The 15,896-nt window shown below is 34.7% G+C and overlaps 1 protein-coding gene across 4 annotated transcripts in view; it reads left to right on the top strand.

The window, feature by feature from the left end:
• Window positions 1-15,896, top strand: part of LOC123532253 (pre-mRNA-processing factor 40 homolog A-like) — a 71,923-nt gene that overhangs the window by 11,199 nt on the left and 44,828 nt on the right. For all 4 annotated transcript variants that reach the window (XM_053518415.1, XM_053518414.1, XM_053518417.1 and 1 more), the window contains exons 7-12: window positions 1,165-1,285; window positions 3,019-3,049; window positions 3,635-3,814; window positions 12,433-12,544; window positions 13,835-13,972; window positions 14,805-14,896. In XM_053518415.1, the coding sequence (XP_053374390.1) occupies window positions 1,165-1,285; window positions 3,019-3,049; window positions 3,635-3,814; window positions 12,433-12,544; window positions 13,835-13,972; window positions 14,805-14,896 (674 nt within the window). The remainder of the gene's footprint in view (window positions 1-1,164; window positions 1,286-3,018; window positions 3,050-3,634; window positions 3,815-12,432; window positions 12,545-13,834; window positions 13,973-14,804; window positions 14,897-15,896) is intronic.

Below are 15,896 nucleotides of genomic sequence, written 5' to 3'. Positions count from 1 at the left end.
ATATTGTTTGTCATATCTATTCTTTTTTTTTGTGTCTGAAAATCTCTGGTAGTATTTTGACCCTATACTTCTGTCAATGCTTCGAATATTCGAGCGTGCTGTCAACAGACAGCTCTTGTTTATATACACGATGCAGTTCCAGAAATAGAGAATTCAGAAAATCTTCAACAGTAATGATTTTTGAAATCAAGTTGAATTGTGAAAATCTGCAAAAAAACAGACTCAAATGTTCTATTAAATTAAAATAACTTTGATTGTAAAATTCAACAATTGCAAGTCCCAGTATGAATGCAAGGCTGTTGCAGACGGTCCGGCCGGTCTGGCCTTGGCCTGACCACTTTTTTGGCCGAGCATAATATCAGCCGTAACAGTTTTTTCGCATTAAATTTCATCATTTGCTTTGATCAAAAGTGCCGAAATATTACCTTGTTAATGTAATAATCCACAACAAGCGGTATCTGTCATGATTACCTGCGGGTGTGAAAACAACTGCGGCACACTTCGTGTCAAACTTATCAACCCTGCTTGACTTGATTAATCATAACTAAATGGTAATCTAATGGGTCTTAATCTGGAATGATTTAAAGGACAATTTCTTTTATAATGTATAATAATTGTTTCAATAAAAAAAACATGCCGTATTTTAAAAAATTGGAAACAATTGTGTGTTTTGCAGCATAATAAAACAAAACTAACCGAAAGCTAATTTCTTCTGATTATTTGGTTTATTATCTTAAGATATGATTAGTTATCTTAAATAATTGCTTTAAATCAAATAAAATGCCGATGTACATATCAACTCTAAAAAAAATACATCAACATTTGTAGCAATATGCTAAAATTATCCAAATGTTTGCTAGTTATCCTTGAAAAATATCATGAAATCAACTGAAAATCTTAACAGAAAGTGCTTTCAAGATGCAAGAAAAAGACACTAACTAGCATCCGTAATCTTAAAATTTTCTTTGGAGACACTCCTGAACCCCCCTAAAGAGAGAGAGAAAGAGGGGAGAATCCCCCTCTTGTGCTCCTCCTCCCCTCACCTCTCCTGCCTTAGACACTCGTGGGACGCCGAAGGCCAGACCACTTTTTCGAAGCAGGCAACGGCCCTGGAATGTTGTGAAATTTAGGCAATAGATGAGAAGATATTTTAATATATTACAGATGTTACTGGCTCGGTGTCCGTGGAAGGAATATAAATCAGACACAGGGAAGGTGTATTACCATAACTCAGTAACCAAAGAATCGAGATGGACCAAACCTAAAGAACTCGAGGAATTGGAAGGTACATTTCTGATACTGCATTATTTTTAGCTTACCTGAGCACAAGTGCTCAAGTTGAGCTTTTGTGATCGCTCTGTGTTCGTTGTCGTCTGTCCGACCGTTGTCGTCAACAGTTTGACTGTTAACACTCTATAGAGGTCACAATTTTGGCCCAATCTTAATGAAACTTGGTCAGAATGTTACCCTCAATAAAATCTTGGACGAGATCGATATTGGGTCATCTGGGGTCAAAAACTAGGTCACCAGGTCAAATCAAAGGAAAAGTTTGTTAACAATCTAGAGGTCACAATTTTGGCCCAATCTTCATGAAACATGGTCAGAATGTTACCCTCAATAAAATCTTGGACGAGTTCGATATCGGGTCATCCGGGGTCAAAAACTAGGTCACCAAGTCAAATCAAAGGAAAAGCTTGTTAACACTCTAGAGGTCACAATTTTGGCCCAATCTTATTGAATTGGTCAGAATGTTACCCTCAGTAAAATCTTGGATGAGTTCGATATTGGGTCATCTGGGGTCAAAAACTAGGTCACCAGGTCAGATCAAAGGAAAAGCTTGTTAACACTGTAGAGGCCACATATGTGACTGTATCTTCATGAAATTTGGTCAGAATGTTAATCTTGATGATCTCAAGGTCCAGTTTGAATCTGGGTCATGTAGGGTCAAAAACTAGGTCACCAGGTCAAATCAAAGGAAAAGCTAGTTAACACTCTTGAGGTCACATTTATGATCATACCTTAATGAAACTTGGTCACAATGTTAATCTTGATGATATATAGGTCAAGTTCAAATCTGGGTCCGATGATGTTCAAAAACTAGGTCACCAGGTCAAATCAATGGAAAAGCTTGTTAACACTCTAGAGGTCACAATTTTGGCCCAATCTTCATGAAACATGGTCAGAATGTTACCCTCAATAAAATCTTGGATGAGTTCGATATTGGGTCATCCAGGGTCAAAAACTAGGTCACCAGGTCAAATCAAAGGAAAAGCTTGTTAACACTGTAGAGGCCACATTTACGACTGTATCTTCATGAAACTTGGTCAGAATTTTAATCTTGATGATCTCAAGGTCCAGATTGAATCTAGGTCATGTAGGGTCAAAAACTAGGACACCAGGTCAAATCAAATAAGAACCTAGTTAACACTCTAGAGGCCACATTTATGACCATATCTTAATGAAATTTTGTCAGAATGTTAATCTTGATGATTCCTAGGTCAGGTGAGCGATACAGGGTCTTCATGGCCCTCTTGTTTCTTGTAACTTTCAGTTGTTACTGGTTTTGGCAATTTGCTCAAGATATTCAGCATGGACAATCAAAAACAAAATCTAGCAGTTTGAGAAGTATTGTAGCAATAACTACCAGTTATTTTGTGTGCAGTTTATCCTAAGAAGGCATGCTGTGAAGCCATTATCTTTCTTTGGCAAGAATTCTTGTCATGGTTGTCATGGTTATGATGATCAACAAAATGAAGTCCCAACAAACAAGTTTAATTAGCATTTATTTGATCCCTAAAATTTATAGTCCATGAATTAACATTCCTGTTCTTTATTTTGGCTGGAGCTATGAAAATTTCATTAAAATATGTCATTATAACAATTCACTGGTAATATCAATAGTATTATATTTTAAAAGGTTCTAAAAGTAGACACACCTAACAATATGTTACATTTTGTAGACATAAACATCTCATTTTTAGCTATTAAAACATTTAACTATTCCCCCTTTCTTTTCAGCAAGCATAGCAAAACAGAGGGAGCAAGAGAGGTTTGTAGAATATTTGGATGGTTATATTTACATAACTAAATCATATAGGACAAGAAAATAAACATGTGCAAAATGACATGGTAATAGTATTTGGGTTCAGAGTATACATATACCTGTTAAAAACAAGATCTGTAGAAGGATATGAGTATTTGATACATGAAGTAAATAGAGAATGTGTGTGCCAAAACTGCCAAACTTAAAATACTTTTGTCCTAAAACTAAACCTGATACTATCCTGATTTTATCCTTATGATAAAGAATATAACCAAAAAATTGTTTTCTATTAATGATTTGTAAAAGAGGCAAAATCAAGTTGGTACAAATAATGGTATGATTATCTAATATGTTGTATTGGATAGAGGGTCTTCCTCCACCATCACAAGCTGGGAAGTTGTCATATGACATAAAAACCGTGTTAGTGTGAAGTAAAATCCCACCAGACATGTGAAGATAGGATATAGCTGGCTCCATAAACAACTTTAGAACTGAAAAGAAAAAAGGAAAAAATACATCATAGTCTAGAAGCTTGTCTTACTTTACCTTTCTTTTTTTGTGCAATGTATAATGTGACATATCTTCTTTCAGAGGAGGAGGGGATGCTCCAGCAGGCGATACTGCAGCCAGCACCGAGCCTGCCAAACCTGCTAAACCTCTGTCCACTATAGAACAAGCCATGCAAGCTACCCTGGCCTCTATAGAACTACCACCACCCCCAAAAGCTGTTGTACAAGCTAAACCTGTGGAGAAAGAGCCATCAGACAGCAGGTATATAAAAGAATGTTTATGTGTGTGTTTCCTGTCCAGATTTACATCCATCCTAATTGTGTTGTGCATTATCTGAAAAGTATTTGACATAGAGTCCTCAGACCAGATAGGATTGTTAATCAGCACATGAAGTTGTGCCCCTGGGGTTTCCTGTTCAGATTTCACTCAGCCAGACCAGAGTTATGGCCCTTGACCTGGTCAGGGATACAATGTATGCATAAAAGGGCCTATATCTCAAAAAGTATTTGCCTGTAGTAATGCAGAAAAAAAGAATATAACAAAATTGGTAATCAAAGGACAAGAAATAAATAATAAAAAAGAGATATTAAATGAAGAAGTTAAATTTTATAAAAACTTGTATAAAAAACGGCAGCTGAAATCGTCCACAATAAACTTTTTTGACGAATCTATAAGGAAACTATCTAATGAAGAAAAATGTACATGTGAAGGAAAACTCACAGATAAGGAATGTACTAAAGCCCTTTTTGACATGAAAAACAATAAAAGCCCAGGCTCCGACGGTCTTACAACAGAATTTTATAAAATATTTTGGAAAGACATTAAGGTATACTTCATAAACGCTCTTAATTATTCATATGAAAGGGGAGAAATGTCAGACCTGCAAAAACAAAGTATTTTAACATTATTACCCAAACCTGGAAAAGATCAAACTTCACTAACGAATTGTTGACCAATTAGTTTACTTAATGTTGACTACAAAATTGCAACAAAAACTATCTCTAATCGACTTAAAAACGTTTGACCACATATTATAAGTTACGAGCAAACTGGATTCATGAAAGGAAGATATATAGGAGAAAATGTGCGCCTTATTTTTGAAATCATAGAATATCTCAATCAACAAAATTTACCTGGTCTTCTTTTGTTTTCAGATTATGAAAAGGCATTTGATAGTTTAAGCCATGATTTTATAATGCTAAGTTTAAAGCACTTCAATTTTGGACAGTCTTTCATGAAATGGGTAAAGCTGTTTTATAGTGATATCACCAGTCTGATTATTAACAATGGTTTTTTATCAGAGAGTGTTCAAATTGAACGTGGGGTTCGACAAGGCTGTCCTCTTTCTTCTTCGCTGTTTATCGTTTGCATGGAATTATAAACTAATACTATAAGAAAAGATGAACACATCAAAGGAATCAATATAGGAAATACTGAAATAAAGCAAACACTTTTTGCAGATGATGCAACATATATTAACAACGGTGATAAAGAATCGTTTGAGAGATTAATAGATGTTATAACTGATTTTGGCAATGTTTCGGGACTCACTCTTAATATAACAAAAACAATAATACTTAGAGTAGGATCATTAAAAAACTCAGATGTGAAATACGCAACAAAGAAAGATTTCATTTGGACATCAAAAAGCGCAAAAACTCTTGGTATGACATTTTATAATGACAGGGAATCAAATATAAAATTAAACTTTGAGCTGAAATTACAAGAATTCAAAAACTTTTTAAAACAATGGCAACACCGAAAGCTTACTCTTTTAGGTAAAGTGACTGTAGTAAAAACGTTAGCTCTGCCAAAACTCATATATCCCTTTACTGTCTTGCCGAATCCATCAGAAAACATTATAACAGATATTATCCGAACGGTCTTCAGTTTTATATGGGATAATAAATCCGAGAAAATAAAACGTAAGGTTTTAACTAAAGACTACGAACTAGGAGGGTTAAAATTAACAGATATTAGGTTATTTTTGCATTCCATAAAAGCCTGTTGGGTAAAACGAATAATATGTGACGAGAATAAAGGTCCCTGGAAATTATTTTACGTAAACGCTCTTGAAAAGTTTGGTGCTCAATTAGTTTTTGAATGTAACTTTAATAAAGATGACATAGATCTTATCTGCAATAGGAATATATTCTTAAAAGAGATTCTAATTGCTTGGTTTAAGATTAGTCATGAATACAACCAAATAAGAGAAGATATAAACCATGTTATATGGAATAACTCGGAAATACGAATGCAAAACAAAACAATTTTCTGGAATAATTGGTATGATAAAAATATAAAATATATAGACCAGTTGTTCGACTTTCGGCAAAAATGTTTTTACAGATTTAATGAAGCGAAACAAATGTTAGACTTAGAGGAACATGATTACCTTAACTATTTTAAATTAATAAAGAGTATTCCAAAAAGCAGCATAAAATATATGACCCAAAATTTCTTAAATAATAATAGGGACAATACATTAATTAATAAAATAAAAAACATTCATAAACCTAATCAATTACTATATAAAATTCAAATAAAATGTATGCCGATTGAAGACATAAAAGCAGAAAACAAATGGAACGATGTTTTTGAAAATCGCGACATTAACTGGAAGAGTATATATACAGTACCGCTTACAACTACTGTTGATACAACACTTTGAAGTTTTCAGTGTAGATTCTTAATGCGTTTGTTACCCACAAACAAATATTTATATACATGTAAACTGGTCTCCAGTAATCTATGTGATTTCTGCAACATGAATATTGAAACAACCGAGCATCTGTACTGGGAGTGCCAGCACGTGCAGGCTTTATGGAATAGACTTAACAATTTTTTCGAAACTAAAAATATCCCCTATACAGTCAATTTTGAAGATGTCTGTTTTGGTTTTATAGGAAATACTAAAATGAAAAGCGCAATAAATTTTGTTATTATATTATGTAAGTTTTTCATTTTTAGAATGAAATACAGGAAAACAATCCCAATTTTTAAACAGTTTCTTGAATATCTATATTTGCGTATATCCCTGGAAAAAGAAATAGCTTTAATGAAAGATAGATTAGAGATGGTACCTAAAAAAATCAAATTCATCTTTATAGTTTTTTTTCAGAGTGAAATGATAGCTAAGTGCACCAATTTTCTAAATATATTTATGGTTTTCCTCTTCTCCATGTCAAAAATAGAAATATTTGATATATAAAAAATGACTTTCTCAAAATATCTGAAGCAAAATGGACAACTCTTGTATTGACCGTTTTTCAAAGATTTTAGGACTTCCCCAATTATTGTCTATATCAAAAGCTCCCACAGCTAAATAAATTCAATAGAGTATAAGGTAAGTTTACTCTACTTTCAACATTTTGAAAGAGCCTATACTGAACTTCCTTTTGTCTTTTAATAAAGTCAAATTCCAAGACTAGCCAAGAGTCTGAAACGCTTGAAAAAATTCTGAGTGAAAGAGAATGACATGCTCTTTATTATAAGCTTACCAAAACCATACCAAAATTTTACCTTAAAGAAGTTATTAAAGATTTTATATTGTAAACAAACCCCTACACCATTTTACCATCAATATTTTCCACTCGTGAATGCATTCAATTCAGGTGATAATTGTTGATATATTTGTAAATGAGAGGCCCCAACAAAAGCCTTTTTTTTCAAGTTGTGTAAACGGTATAAGTTTTAAATTAATGTTGATATCTGAAATTATCCGATTACTTTGTTTTTAACAATAAATAAAACACCTTTTAGTTTGTTTAGGGTAGTTGACCTGTAACGAAAGTCATCAAAAAGAGTAATCTCCATATGCCTTTTCAGCATTTATTCGTTTTTCAAGGAAAGCAAATGATCGTGCTAGTTCCCTCCAGAGAATGTTTAAATTGAGAATTGCTTAAAATACATTACATAGAGTCATTACCTGTCAGCTACCTTAACATGTAGTAATTACAACCGCTACCTTAAACATTGTAATTATATTTGACGACAATGAATTTTTGTGTTTCCAGTTTAACTTTTTTTGTTATTTCTCATTGTTGGATATATACATTTTACATTTTGATATATAAATGTTGTGTAAACCAATGTATCACCATTGAGAACAATAAATAAACAACTTTGGCTAAAAGATCAAAACTTAATAACATTTCTTAATGTCGTTAATTTTCTTCAAAGGAATGTATGCATTATTCTATATAATCTTCATGCATTACTAAACTTTCTATCAGGGCCTCACTACAACTTACAAAATAACTGTCAGTTTAAGTCATGAGAAAAGCGTGCATATTGTATATTGAATACAAAGGGATTTAAACAAATGTAGGTCATATTTTGTCTGCCAGGTAAGTTGTTTGAAAAAGGATTTTTCTTTCACTTTTGATCAATGTTTAATGTTGGCTTCAGTTTATTGATCAATTCAGAGTTGTCCCCCTTTGATTTATTTGGGTAGGTACCATCTCTAGATAGATTAGATAAACATGAATCCAAATGGTCTTTTCTAACTGAAATTTAGCCACCCCAAAAGTTTTATTCTTTTTTAGCATAAATCGAATATAGTTTTTCAATTTAAATGGAAACGATCCCATTTTTTTTCTTCTCTTATCTATCCCCTTCCTTTTTCATCAATCAGCATCACATCTTCCTTTTTTTAAAAAAAAGTATTTGCCTGTAGTTATGAAACATTATAGGATTTTTAATCAGCATGTAAAGTTGGAATTTTGTTTGGGATTTCAGTCTATCAGACCAGAGTTTGTCAATAAATGCTTAAATGGCCTAAAAGTGTTTGTTGCATGTATCTTCTAGAATCATGAAGCTTTAAAGAATTGTTATATAGCATTTGAGGTTTAGCACCTGTTATTCTGTTTGGGATTTCACTCTTCCAGACCAGAGTTATGGTCCTTGACTAAGTACAAAATATGCATAAAGGCCTTAAAAATTGTGTTATGTCCTAAAAAGTGTTTGACGTAGGGTCATGAAATCATATAGGAATATAAGTGAAGTTGTTTTATTCGGGATTTCACTCTGCAAAACCAGAGTTATGGCTCTTTATTTAGTCAAAAATAAGCATTAAGGTCCTAAATGTTCGTGTCCGTCATGTTTGTGTATCTCAAACATGTTTAAAGGAATGTTGTTTACCGTGTGAAGTTGTGCACCTAGCTTTTATTTGGGATTTAAACCCTCCCTCTTATCCCCTTCTTAACAAATTAAAAGCCAACATTTTCAGTTTTTTTGATTTTGTGTTTCTTGATGATATTTTGTAGTATCCATACCCTGACCCCGACCCACTGATGACTCGTACCTACCACCCAAGGGGATATAAAATTTTATTTAGTCTTGCATTGTCAAACAGTACAGTGACACAATCTGGAGGGTACAAGTGTCCTATGTTGTATTCAGTTGCTTGATAATGTCTATATAGACCTGAAAATTGTTACCATAGGTATTTATTAATATAATGTTAATATGTTTTCATGATGGCCTTGTCATAGATATGAAGTCATACTGGCCAACGGCTGTAGTTAAAGCACCTGTATGATAAATTTGGGATCTGTTACTAAGACTTGTAGAACACATATCTTTTGTCTATTTTATTTTGTGGTCACTTTACTGATCAAACAGTCATGACAATAATATAATCTTACTTGCCTAGAAATATTTTTACATGCATTTATATTGATACAGATGTTTTGTAGTGTGGAAAAAATATTACCAAGTAAGAATAAAAAACAAGAGCAATACAAAAAACATTTTCTAGTACAATGGAAATTATACTTTGAAAGAAAGAAAAAGCTATATTGGCCTCATGCAAAACAAAATAATTATTACGTAGTGTCATAATATTAAACCCAGTAAGATTGAAAAGTCTGTATTGACTCTGTATTGACTCTAGGCAATACAAAAAGCCTGTGTTACAAAAGGCAAATCCTGGTTAATGTTGCTGACTTCAAATCACCGATATGGGTCTCACTGAGGTTGTTGAATTCTTCATGCGAGGAAGCCATCCAGCTGGCTTACGGAAGGTTAGTGGTTCTACACAGGTGCCTGCCCTTGATGAGATAATGCACAGAGGAGCACCTGGTGTCTTCCACCACCTTCAAAACTGGAAAGTGTCATATGACCTGAATTGTGTTGGTGCGACACTAAACCCAACAAAACAAACAAAAGGCAAAGCTTACATATATTAGACTTGCAGATAAAATAATGCATTGGCAAGAGAGACTTTAGTCATAAAATAACACTGAAATGAAACATGTCCCTTGAATTAGCTTTCTGTTGATAACTATATACTGTGAAATCATTATTTTTCGTGGGGGATTAATTTTCGTGGATTTCGTGGTTCAGCCCTACCACGAAATTAAGTCCCAATGAACAAATTGTGTCTAAGATAATGTAAATTGTACTCAATGTTGACATAAAAGACACCATAGACGTCCGATCTGGTCTGTAGTTGTGTGCATGTGGCAGCTTTCGTGTAGTTTATGGAGGCTTCATCCACGATAAACATAGGTATGCATCATAACAAAACTGACTATTTCATTCAGACATTTACCAGTGGTTTGTTTATGACATGCTCGTCAAAGTAAAAGTAGATATTAAAATTAGTAGTTTGACGTAGCGTCATGTGACAGACCTAGTCTGCTGTGGCTGTTATTTGCATTTATTCGACCCAGATCTGAAATGTTTATACCCTAGCCTTTATTAGTCTCCTACTGGTTGAAAACCAGTTTCGGGGACTATAGGAATGCGCTTTTCCGTCATTCCGTCATTCCGTCCGTCCGCAATTTCGTGACGGTCCATAACTCTGTCATCCATGAAGGGATTTTAATATTACTTGGCACAAATGTTCCCCATGATGAGACGACGTGTCATGCGCAAAACCCGGACTCCTAGCTCAAAGGTCAAGGTCACAATAGGAGGTCAAAGGTCAACAGGGCTTTTTTCCTGTTCGGTCCACAACTCTCCCATTCATGAAGGGATTTTAGTATTACTTGGCACAAATGTTCCCCATGAGGAGACGACGTGTCATGCGCAAAACCTGGACCCCTAGCTTAAAGGTCAAGGTCACAATTGGAGGTCAAAGGTCAACAAGGCTTTTTTCCTGTCCAGTCCATAACTCTCCCATCTATGAAGGGATTTTAATATTACTTGGCACAAATGTACCTCATAATAAGACGATGTGTCATGCACAACTTTCAGACCCCTAGCTCAAAGGTCAAGGTCACACTTAGCAGTCAAATGTTAACATAGCATGAACAGGGTCTGTTTCGTGTCCGGTCAATAACTCTGACATTCAATAAGGGATTTTAATATCACTTAGCACAAGTGTTCCCCATGATGAGACGACGTGTCGTGCGCAAATCCCCTAGCTCAAAGGTCAAGGTCATAATTGGGGGTCAAAGGTCAACAGAGTTTTTTTCCTGTCCCGTCCATAACTCTGCCATCCATGAAGGGATTTTAATATTACCTGGCACAAATGTTTCCCATGATGAGATGACGTGTCATGCGCAACACCCAGTACCCTAGTTTAAAGGTCAAGGTCACACTTTGAGATCAAAGGTCAAGAGGATTTTTTTCCTGTCCGGTCTATGACTTTGTCATGCAAAGCAGGATTTAGATATCAGTTGGCACAAATATTCCCCTGGATGAGACAACATGTCATGCGCAAGAACCAGGTCCCTAGGTCTAAGGTCAAGGTCATATTTAGAGGTCAAAGGTCAAATTCAAGAATGACTTTGTACGGAACATTTCTTCTTCATGCATGGAGGGATTTTGATGTAACTTGGACCAAATGTTCACCACAATGAGGCACCCTTGTTTTTAGAAAAACGTCCCTTTGTTGTTACTATAAATAGATTTTATTGTAACTTTTTTATTACTGGCGGTAGAGAAAAATCAAGACCACTTTTCTGTGGTACAGCATGCATGTAACATCCAATTTTTAAGTGTATTTTGACCTTACTCTACCTGGTAAAGAGTTTCTTGTGGACTTATATTATTATTTTTTTTTTTTGTTTTTTTTAAAGATTAATTTCCCTTTGTTGTTACTATAAATAACTTACATGATAACATTTTTATAATCAGCCAAAAAAATTCAATATGAAAACAACTGTGGGTTTTTATATATGCACATTTTAATCCAAGTGTGTTGTTATAACATATTGTATATGTAGTACAATATTGTTTATACATCATTGACAGATATCAGTTCATTATGTTATACTGCAGTAGAAAAAATTAGGTGCCTTCCAGTAGGGGACTTTGTATTGCATGGCAATACTTCATTCACTTGTTTTTACTGACATGTAGTAAACTGCTAGTACTTTGGGACTATTAAACATTATAAATTAATTGCTAGATCTGCAGCCGATGCATTATTACCCAATTCACATTGCACTCTCCTCGGCAGGAAATAACACATGCACAAGTTCAACAGCTTGTAATTTTATATGCAGGCACGCATTCATTTTGCAAAAAACATTTGGATGAAAGTGTAGCATCCAATTTATAATAGTTTATGTAAGGATGACTATGGTTATACTGTACTACTGAATAAAAACAACAGCCATGTATGGAACGTTTTTTTTTCATGATTCTAAACCATTCGTATTGCATCAGTCGTGTGCAAGAACACATTTTTAGCAACAAAAAATAGCACATGAGTATATGGCATACAAAATAACAATTTCTGTAATTGACACTTCACACCTGTTAATTGAGAAGACAGCTGTGAATTAGCTTTCTGTTTATTACCATATTTACAGCAGTGAATTAGCTTTCTGTTTATTACTATATTTACAGCAGTGAATTAGCTTTCTGTTTATTACTATATTTACAGCAGTGAATTAGCTTTCTGTTTATTACTATATTTACAGCAGTGAAGAATCAGAAGAGGAAAAGCCTGTACAGAAGAAGCCACCTGTCAACCTCAAGTTCAGAAACAAGAAAGAAGCCATGGATGCTTTCAAATCATTACTTAAAGAAAAGGTAAATGAGACAGCAATTTTGCAGTCAAGTAGATCTAAATATGCTGCTATCTATTTTTATGCCCCCAGCATCTACTGATGCGGGAGGCATATAGTGATTGTCCTGTCCGTTCGTTCGTCCGTCCGTACGAGGTTAAACAAATGGGACCGTTTCATCTAGCATCAATACCCCTTACTAGAATGACTTCATACTAATGCAGATGTAACCTGTGACCATTCCTCATCTTCAGACATCACCTGACCTCAGTTTGACCTTGACCTCATTTTGGACTTAGGTGCAAAATCTATCGACAAGGATGCCACTGGGGGCATCAAGCGTTTATTGAACGCAACTCCTTGTTCAAACTTTCATTACAAGTCATCTTGTATTTAAGAATTAAATGCTATGTTTTGTGCATTATTTGGGTATAAACCACTTTTAGACTTCTTGCAAACCCATGAATCACTCTAGCAATTATTGGATGATTTGCAGGGGATGTATACCTGTATAAACACACACAAAAATAACATATAATTCTTAACTTTATATTTTCACAGTGGCTTTCTACAAAAATAAGGGGTTTGCTTTCTATGGCTATCAGAAATTCAAATGTCAGGATAGCGATCTTCTTCAAAATCGAAATTGAACAGCCAAATAGACCCACTTATGTTCAACTTTAATTTTCTTTCCATACTTGATATGTAGTGAATGTGAATATTCAAGAATAAGCAGTTTCAGCTTTTAATCTCTGTTTAGTCATCAGTTTCATTTGTTGATGATACAAATGGGCACTTATATAAGTCTATGACTGGGAGATAAACTATTGAGTTTAGAAAACATAACCTGAATAACTGCATATTCTTCTGATATGATTGTGCAAGTGCTGCTCTTCTTCTTAATTTATGAAATAGATTCAAACAATAATTTCTTTTCACATTCTGTTTACATTTTATTATCTAGATCCACCATTTTTGTTAGTTTAATGGATGAGTTTGTTTTCTTTTGGCCATCATTTTGCAGACTATGTGTTTGACGTAGCAGACACGACCTCTTCACTATCACTAAATAAATAAAACTGTCACCAGTAGATGTATTTTCTGCCTAATTTGCATCTACTGCTTTACTGTAATACATTACATACAATATTTACTGTAGATTGGACAAAAGGTGGAGCACAAATGATCTAAACTTGCCTAATTGTTTGTCAGTATTCGTTACCCAAATAGTTGTCTGTTTAAAAGGAGCATGTTTATAAAATAGTGTTCATATACAGTTTGAAGTGATTAAGATCATCTATAATTTCTCATACAGAAAGTGCCATCTAATGCCACCTGGGAGAATGCTATGAAGCTGATAGTGAATGATCCCCGATATGGTGCCCTCAAACATCTCAACGAGAGGAAACAGGCTTTCAATGAGTACAAGACACAGAGAGTCAAGGAAGAAAAGGTGAGAAATGACACATTTTGAAATCACATAATATATAGATTCTATTCACTTAGCACAAATATCTCCCATTGTCGCCATTTTCTGTGTCACCTGATATAAAATTTTGTGGAAATTAGAGAATAGAGTTATTATAACAATGCTTTGATCTACAATTTTGTATTTGGCTTGACTGGATTTTTCCAGACCTAGAACATGCGAGGTGCTTCTGTCATTATTAACTACTTTTAGATTTTTATGACAAAATTAGGCAGGTTATTTACCAATGAAATATGTTGAAAACATTTGAACCTGCCACTCTATTATGCACTTTTGTGTTAGAATTCCAAATGATTAGGAGCAGAATTTTGTTACGTTTCTTTTAGAATTGTACAAAATATTTCCTGAATTAGTGTAATATTTCATTGCACAACAGGTTTTAAGTGGTTTAATCGAAGTTATCCATGCCGGCAGTGACATGCCAATTTGCTGGATTTTAATTGTCTATGGTCATTATTCCTGGACCTTTGATTTATGTGGGGAAGATGTGAATTATTTATGAAGAATATGTTAATATGGCAAGAGAGCCAGGAACACTGATAAGCTTAAGACCATGTTACTGTAAAATCATAAAATTTCGTGGGCATGCAATTTCGTGGTATTGATCAAAACGGCAATTTTGTGGGGATATGAATTCGTGGATTTCAACTTTTGAACATAAAATGAATGGGAATTTTACATGTTCATTGGGATTAAATTCCGTGGATTGACTCAGACACGAAATCCACAAAAATTAGTCCCCCAGGAATATTAATGATTTCACAGTATATAGCAAAATAAAATGATTATATTCCAGGAAGAAGCAAGACTTAGAGCTAAGCAGGCCAAGGAAGACCTAGAACAGTTCTTGCTAAGTCATGACAAAATGACCTCAAGTGTCAAATACTGGTGAGTATATATGGTGATGTATCTTCCATTGGGACCCTTAACTTCCATAGGGACCTGTATCTTTCATTGGGAGCTGTGTCTTCCCTTGGGACCTCTATCTTCCCTTGGGACCTTTGTCTTCCCATTTGACCTGTATTTCACACAGGACCTGTGTCTTCCCTTTGAATCTTTAAACTGATCTCATATCCTTGTAGAATTAATTTTTTTCAGGTAATGGAGCAATTATTTAGATTCTTGGTTTCTGCTTGTCCGATTCAAAACTTTCTTGGGGAAAGTTCGTAATGGGAGCTAGGGCTGTAAAGGAACTCCTGACTGCTTTTCGTGACAATATTTAACAGCATTTTTGTAATCTTTCAAATATAATCGTATTTCTGTTCTTTCCTGTAATAAATTTGATACTGTAAAATGACTGAAGGTAAATAGATCCAAATATGAGCATTGCATCAGTCCACTCTTCCATTTTGTTAGTGTGGATTGGGGGCCTCGCCTCTAATTGATGCTCATTCAAACCAAGAACACTGCTAGAATGATATTCTGATAGCTCTACTGCCCCTTTTAACAGAATGGAAAGATTTATATATTTATGCTGGTGAATTTTATCTTTAATGGAATCAGGCAAATGGAGGCCAAGGTCATCCCCACCACACCACCAGTTCAGGTTCTTCCTGGAAAATATCATTAGCCATGTTTAGCCCAGCATTTTCAGCCCTTTTATCCAAAGCAGCATTATGCGATTCCTTTTCAGGATCCCCTACTTGGCTTTTTAAGATTGCCTCAAAGTCAACAAATCTATTTTGGAAGGCTTTTACCTGGAGTTTCTCCAATTTTTCCATCATCCAGAAGATTTAGAACTTCTGCAGTCTCAGATACTGTTTCTCTCTTTCTTTTTGCACCTTTTCCCCTGCCAGCCATATTGCTTTTTTATGCCCCCGGCGTATAGCGATTGTCCTGTCCGTCTGTTCATTAATCCCCCACCGTGGTGGCGGGATTATAGGAATGG

The sequence above is a fragment of the Mercenaria mercenaria genome, chromosome 11 (genome assembly GCF_021730395.1).
Source record: "Mercenaria mercenaria strain notata chromosome 11, MADL_Memer_1, whole genome shotgun sequence".
Lineage (NCBI taxonomy): Eukaryota > Metazoa > Mollusca > Bivalvia > Venerida > Veneridae > Mercenaria > Mercenaria mercenaria.
The sequence above is the reverse complement of the archived record's forward strand: the minus strand, read 5'-3'. Positions and strand labels throughout refer to the sequence as shown.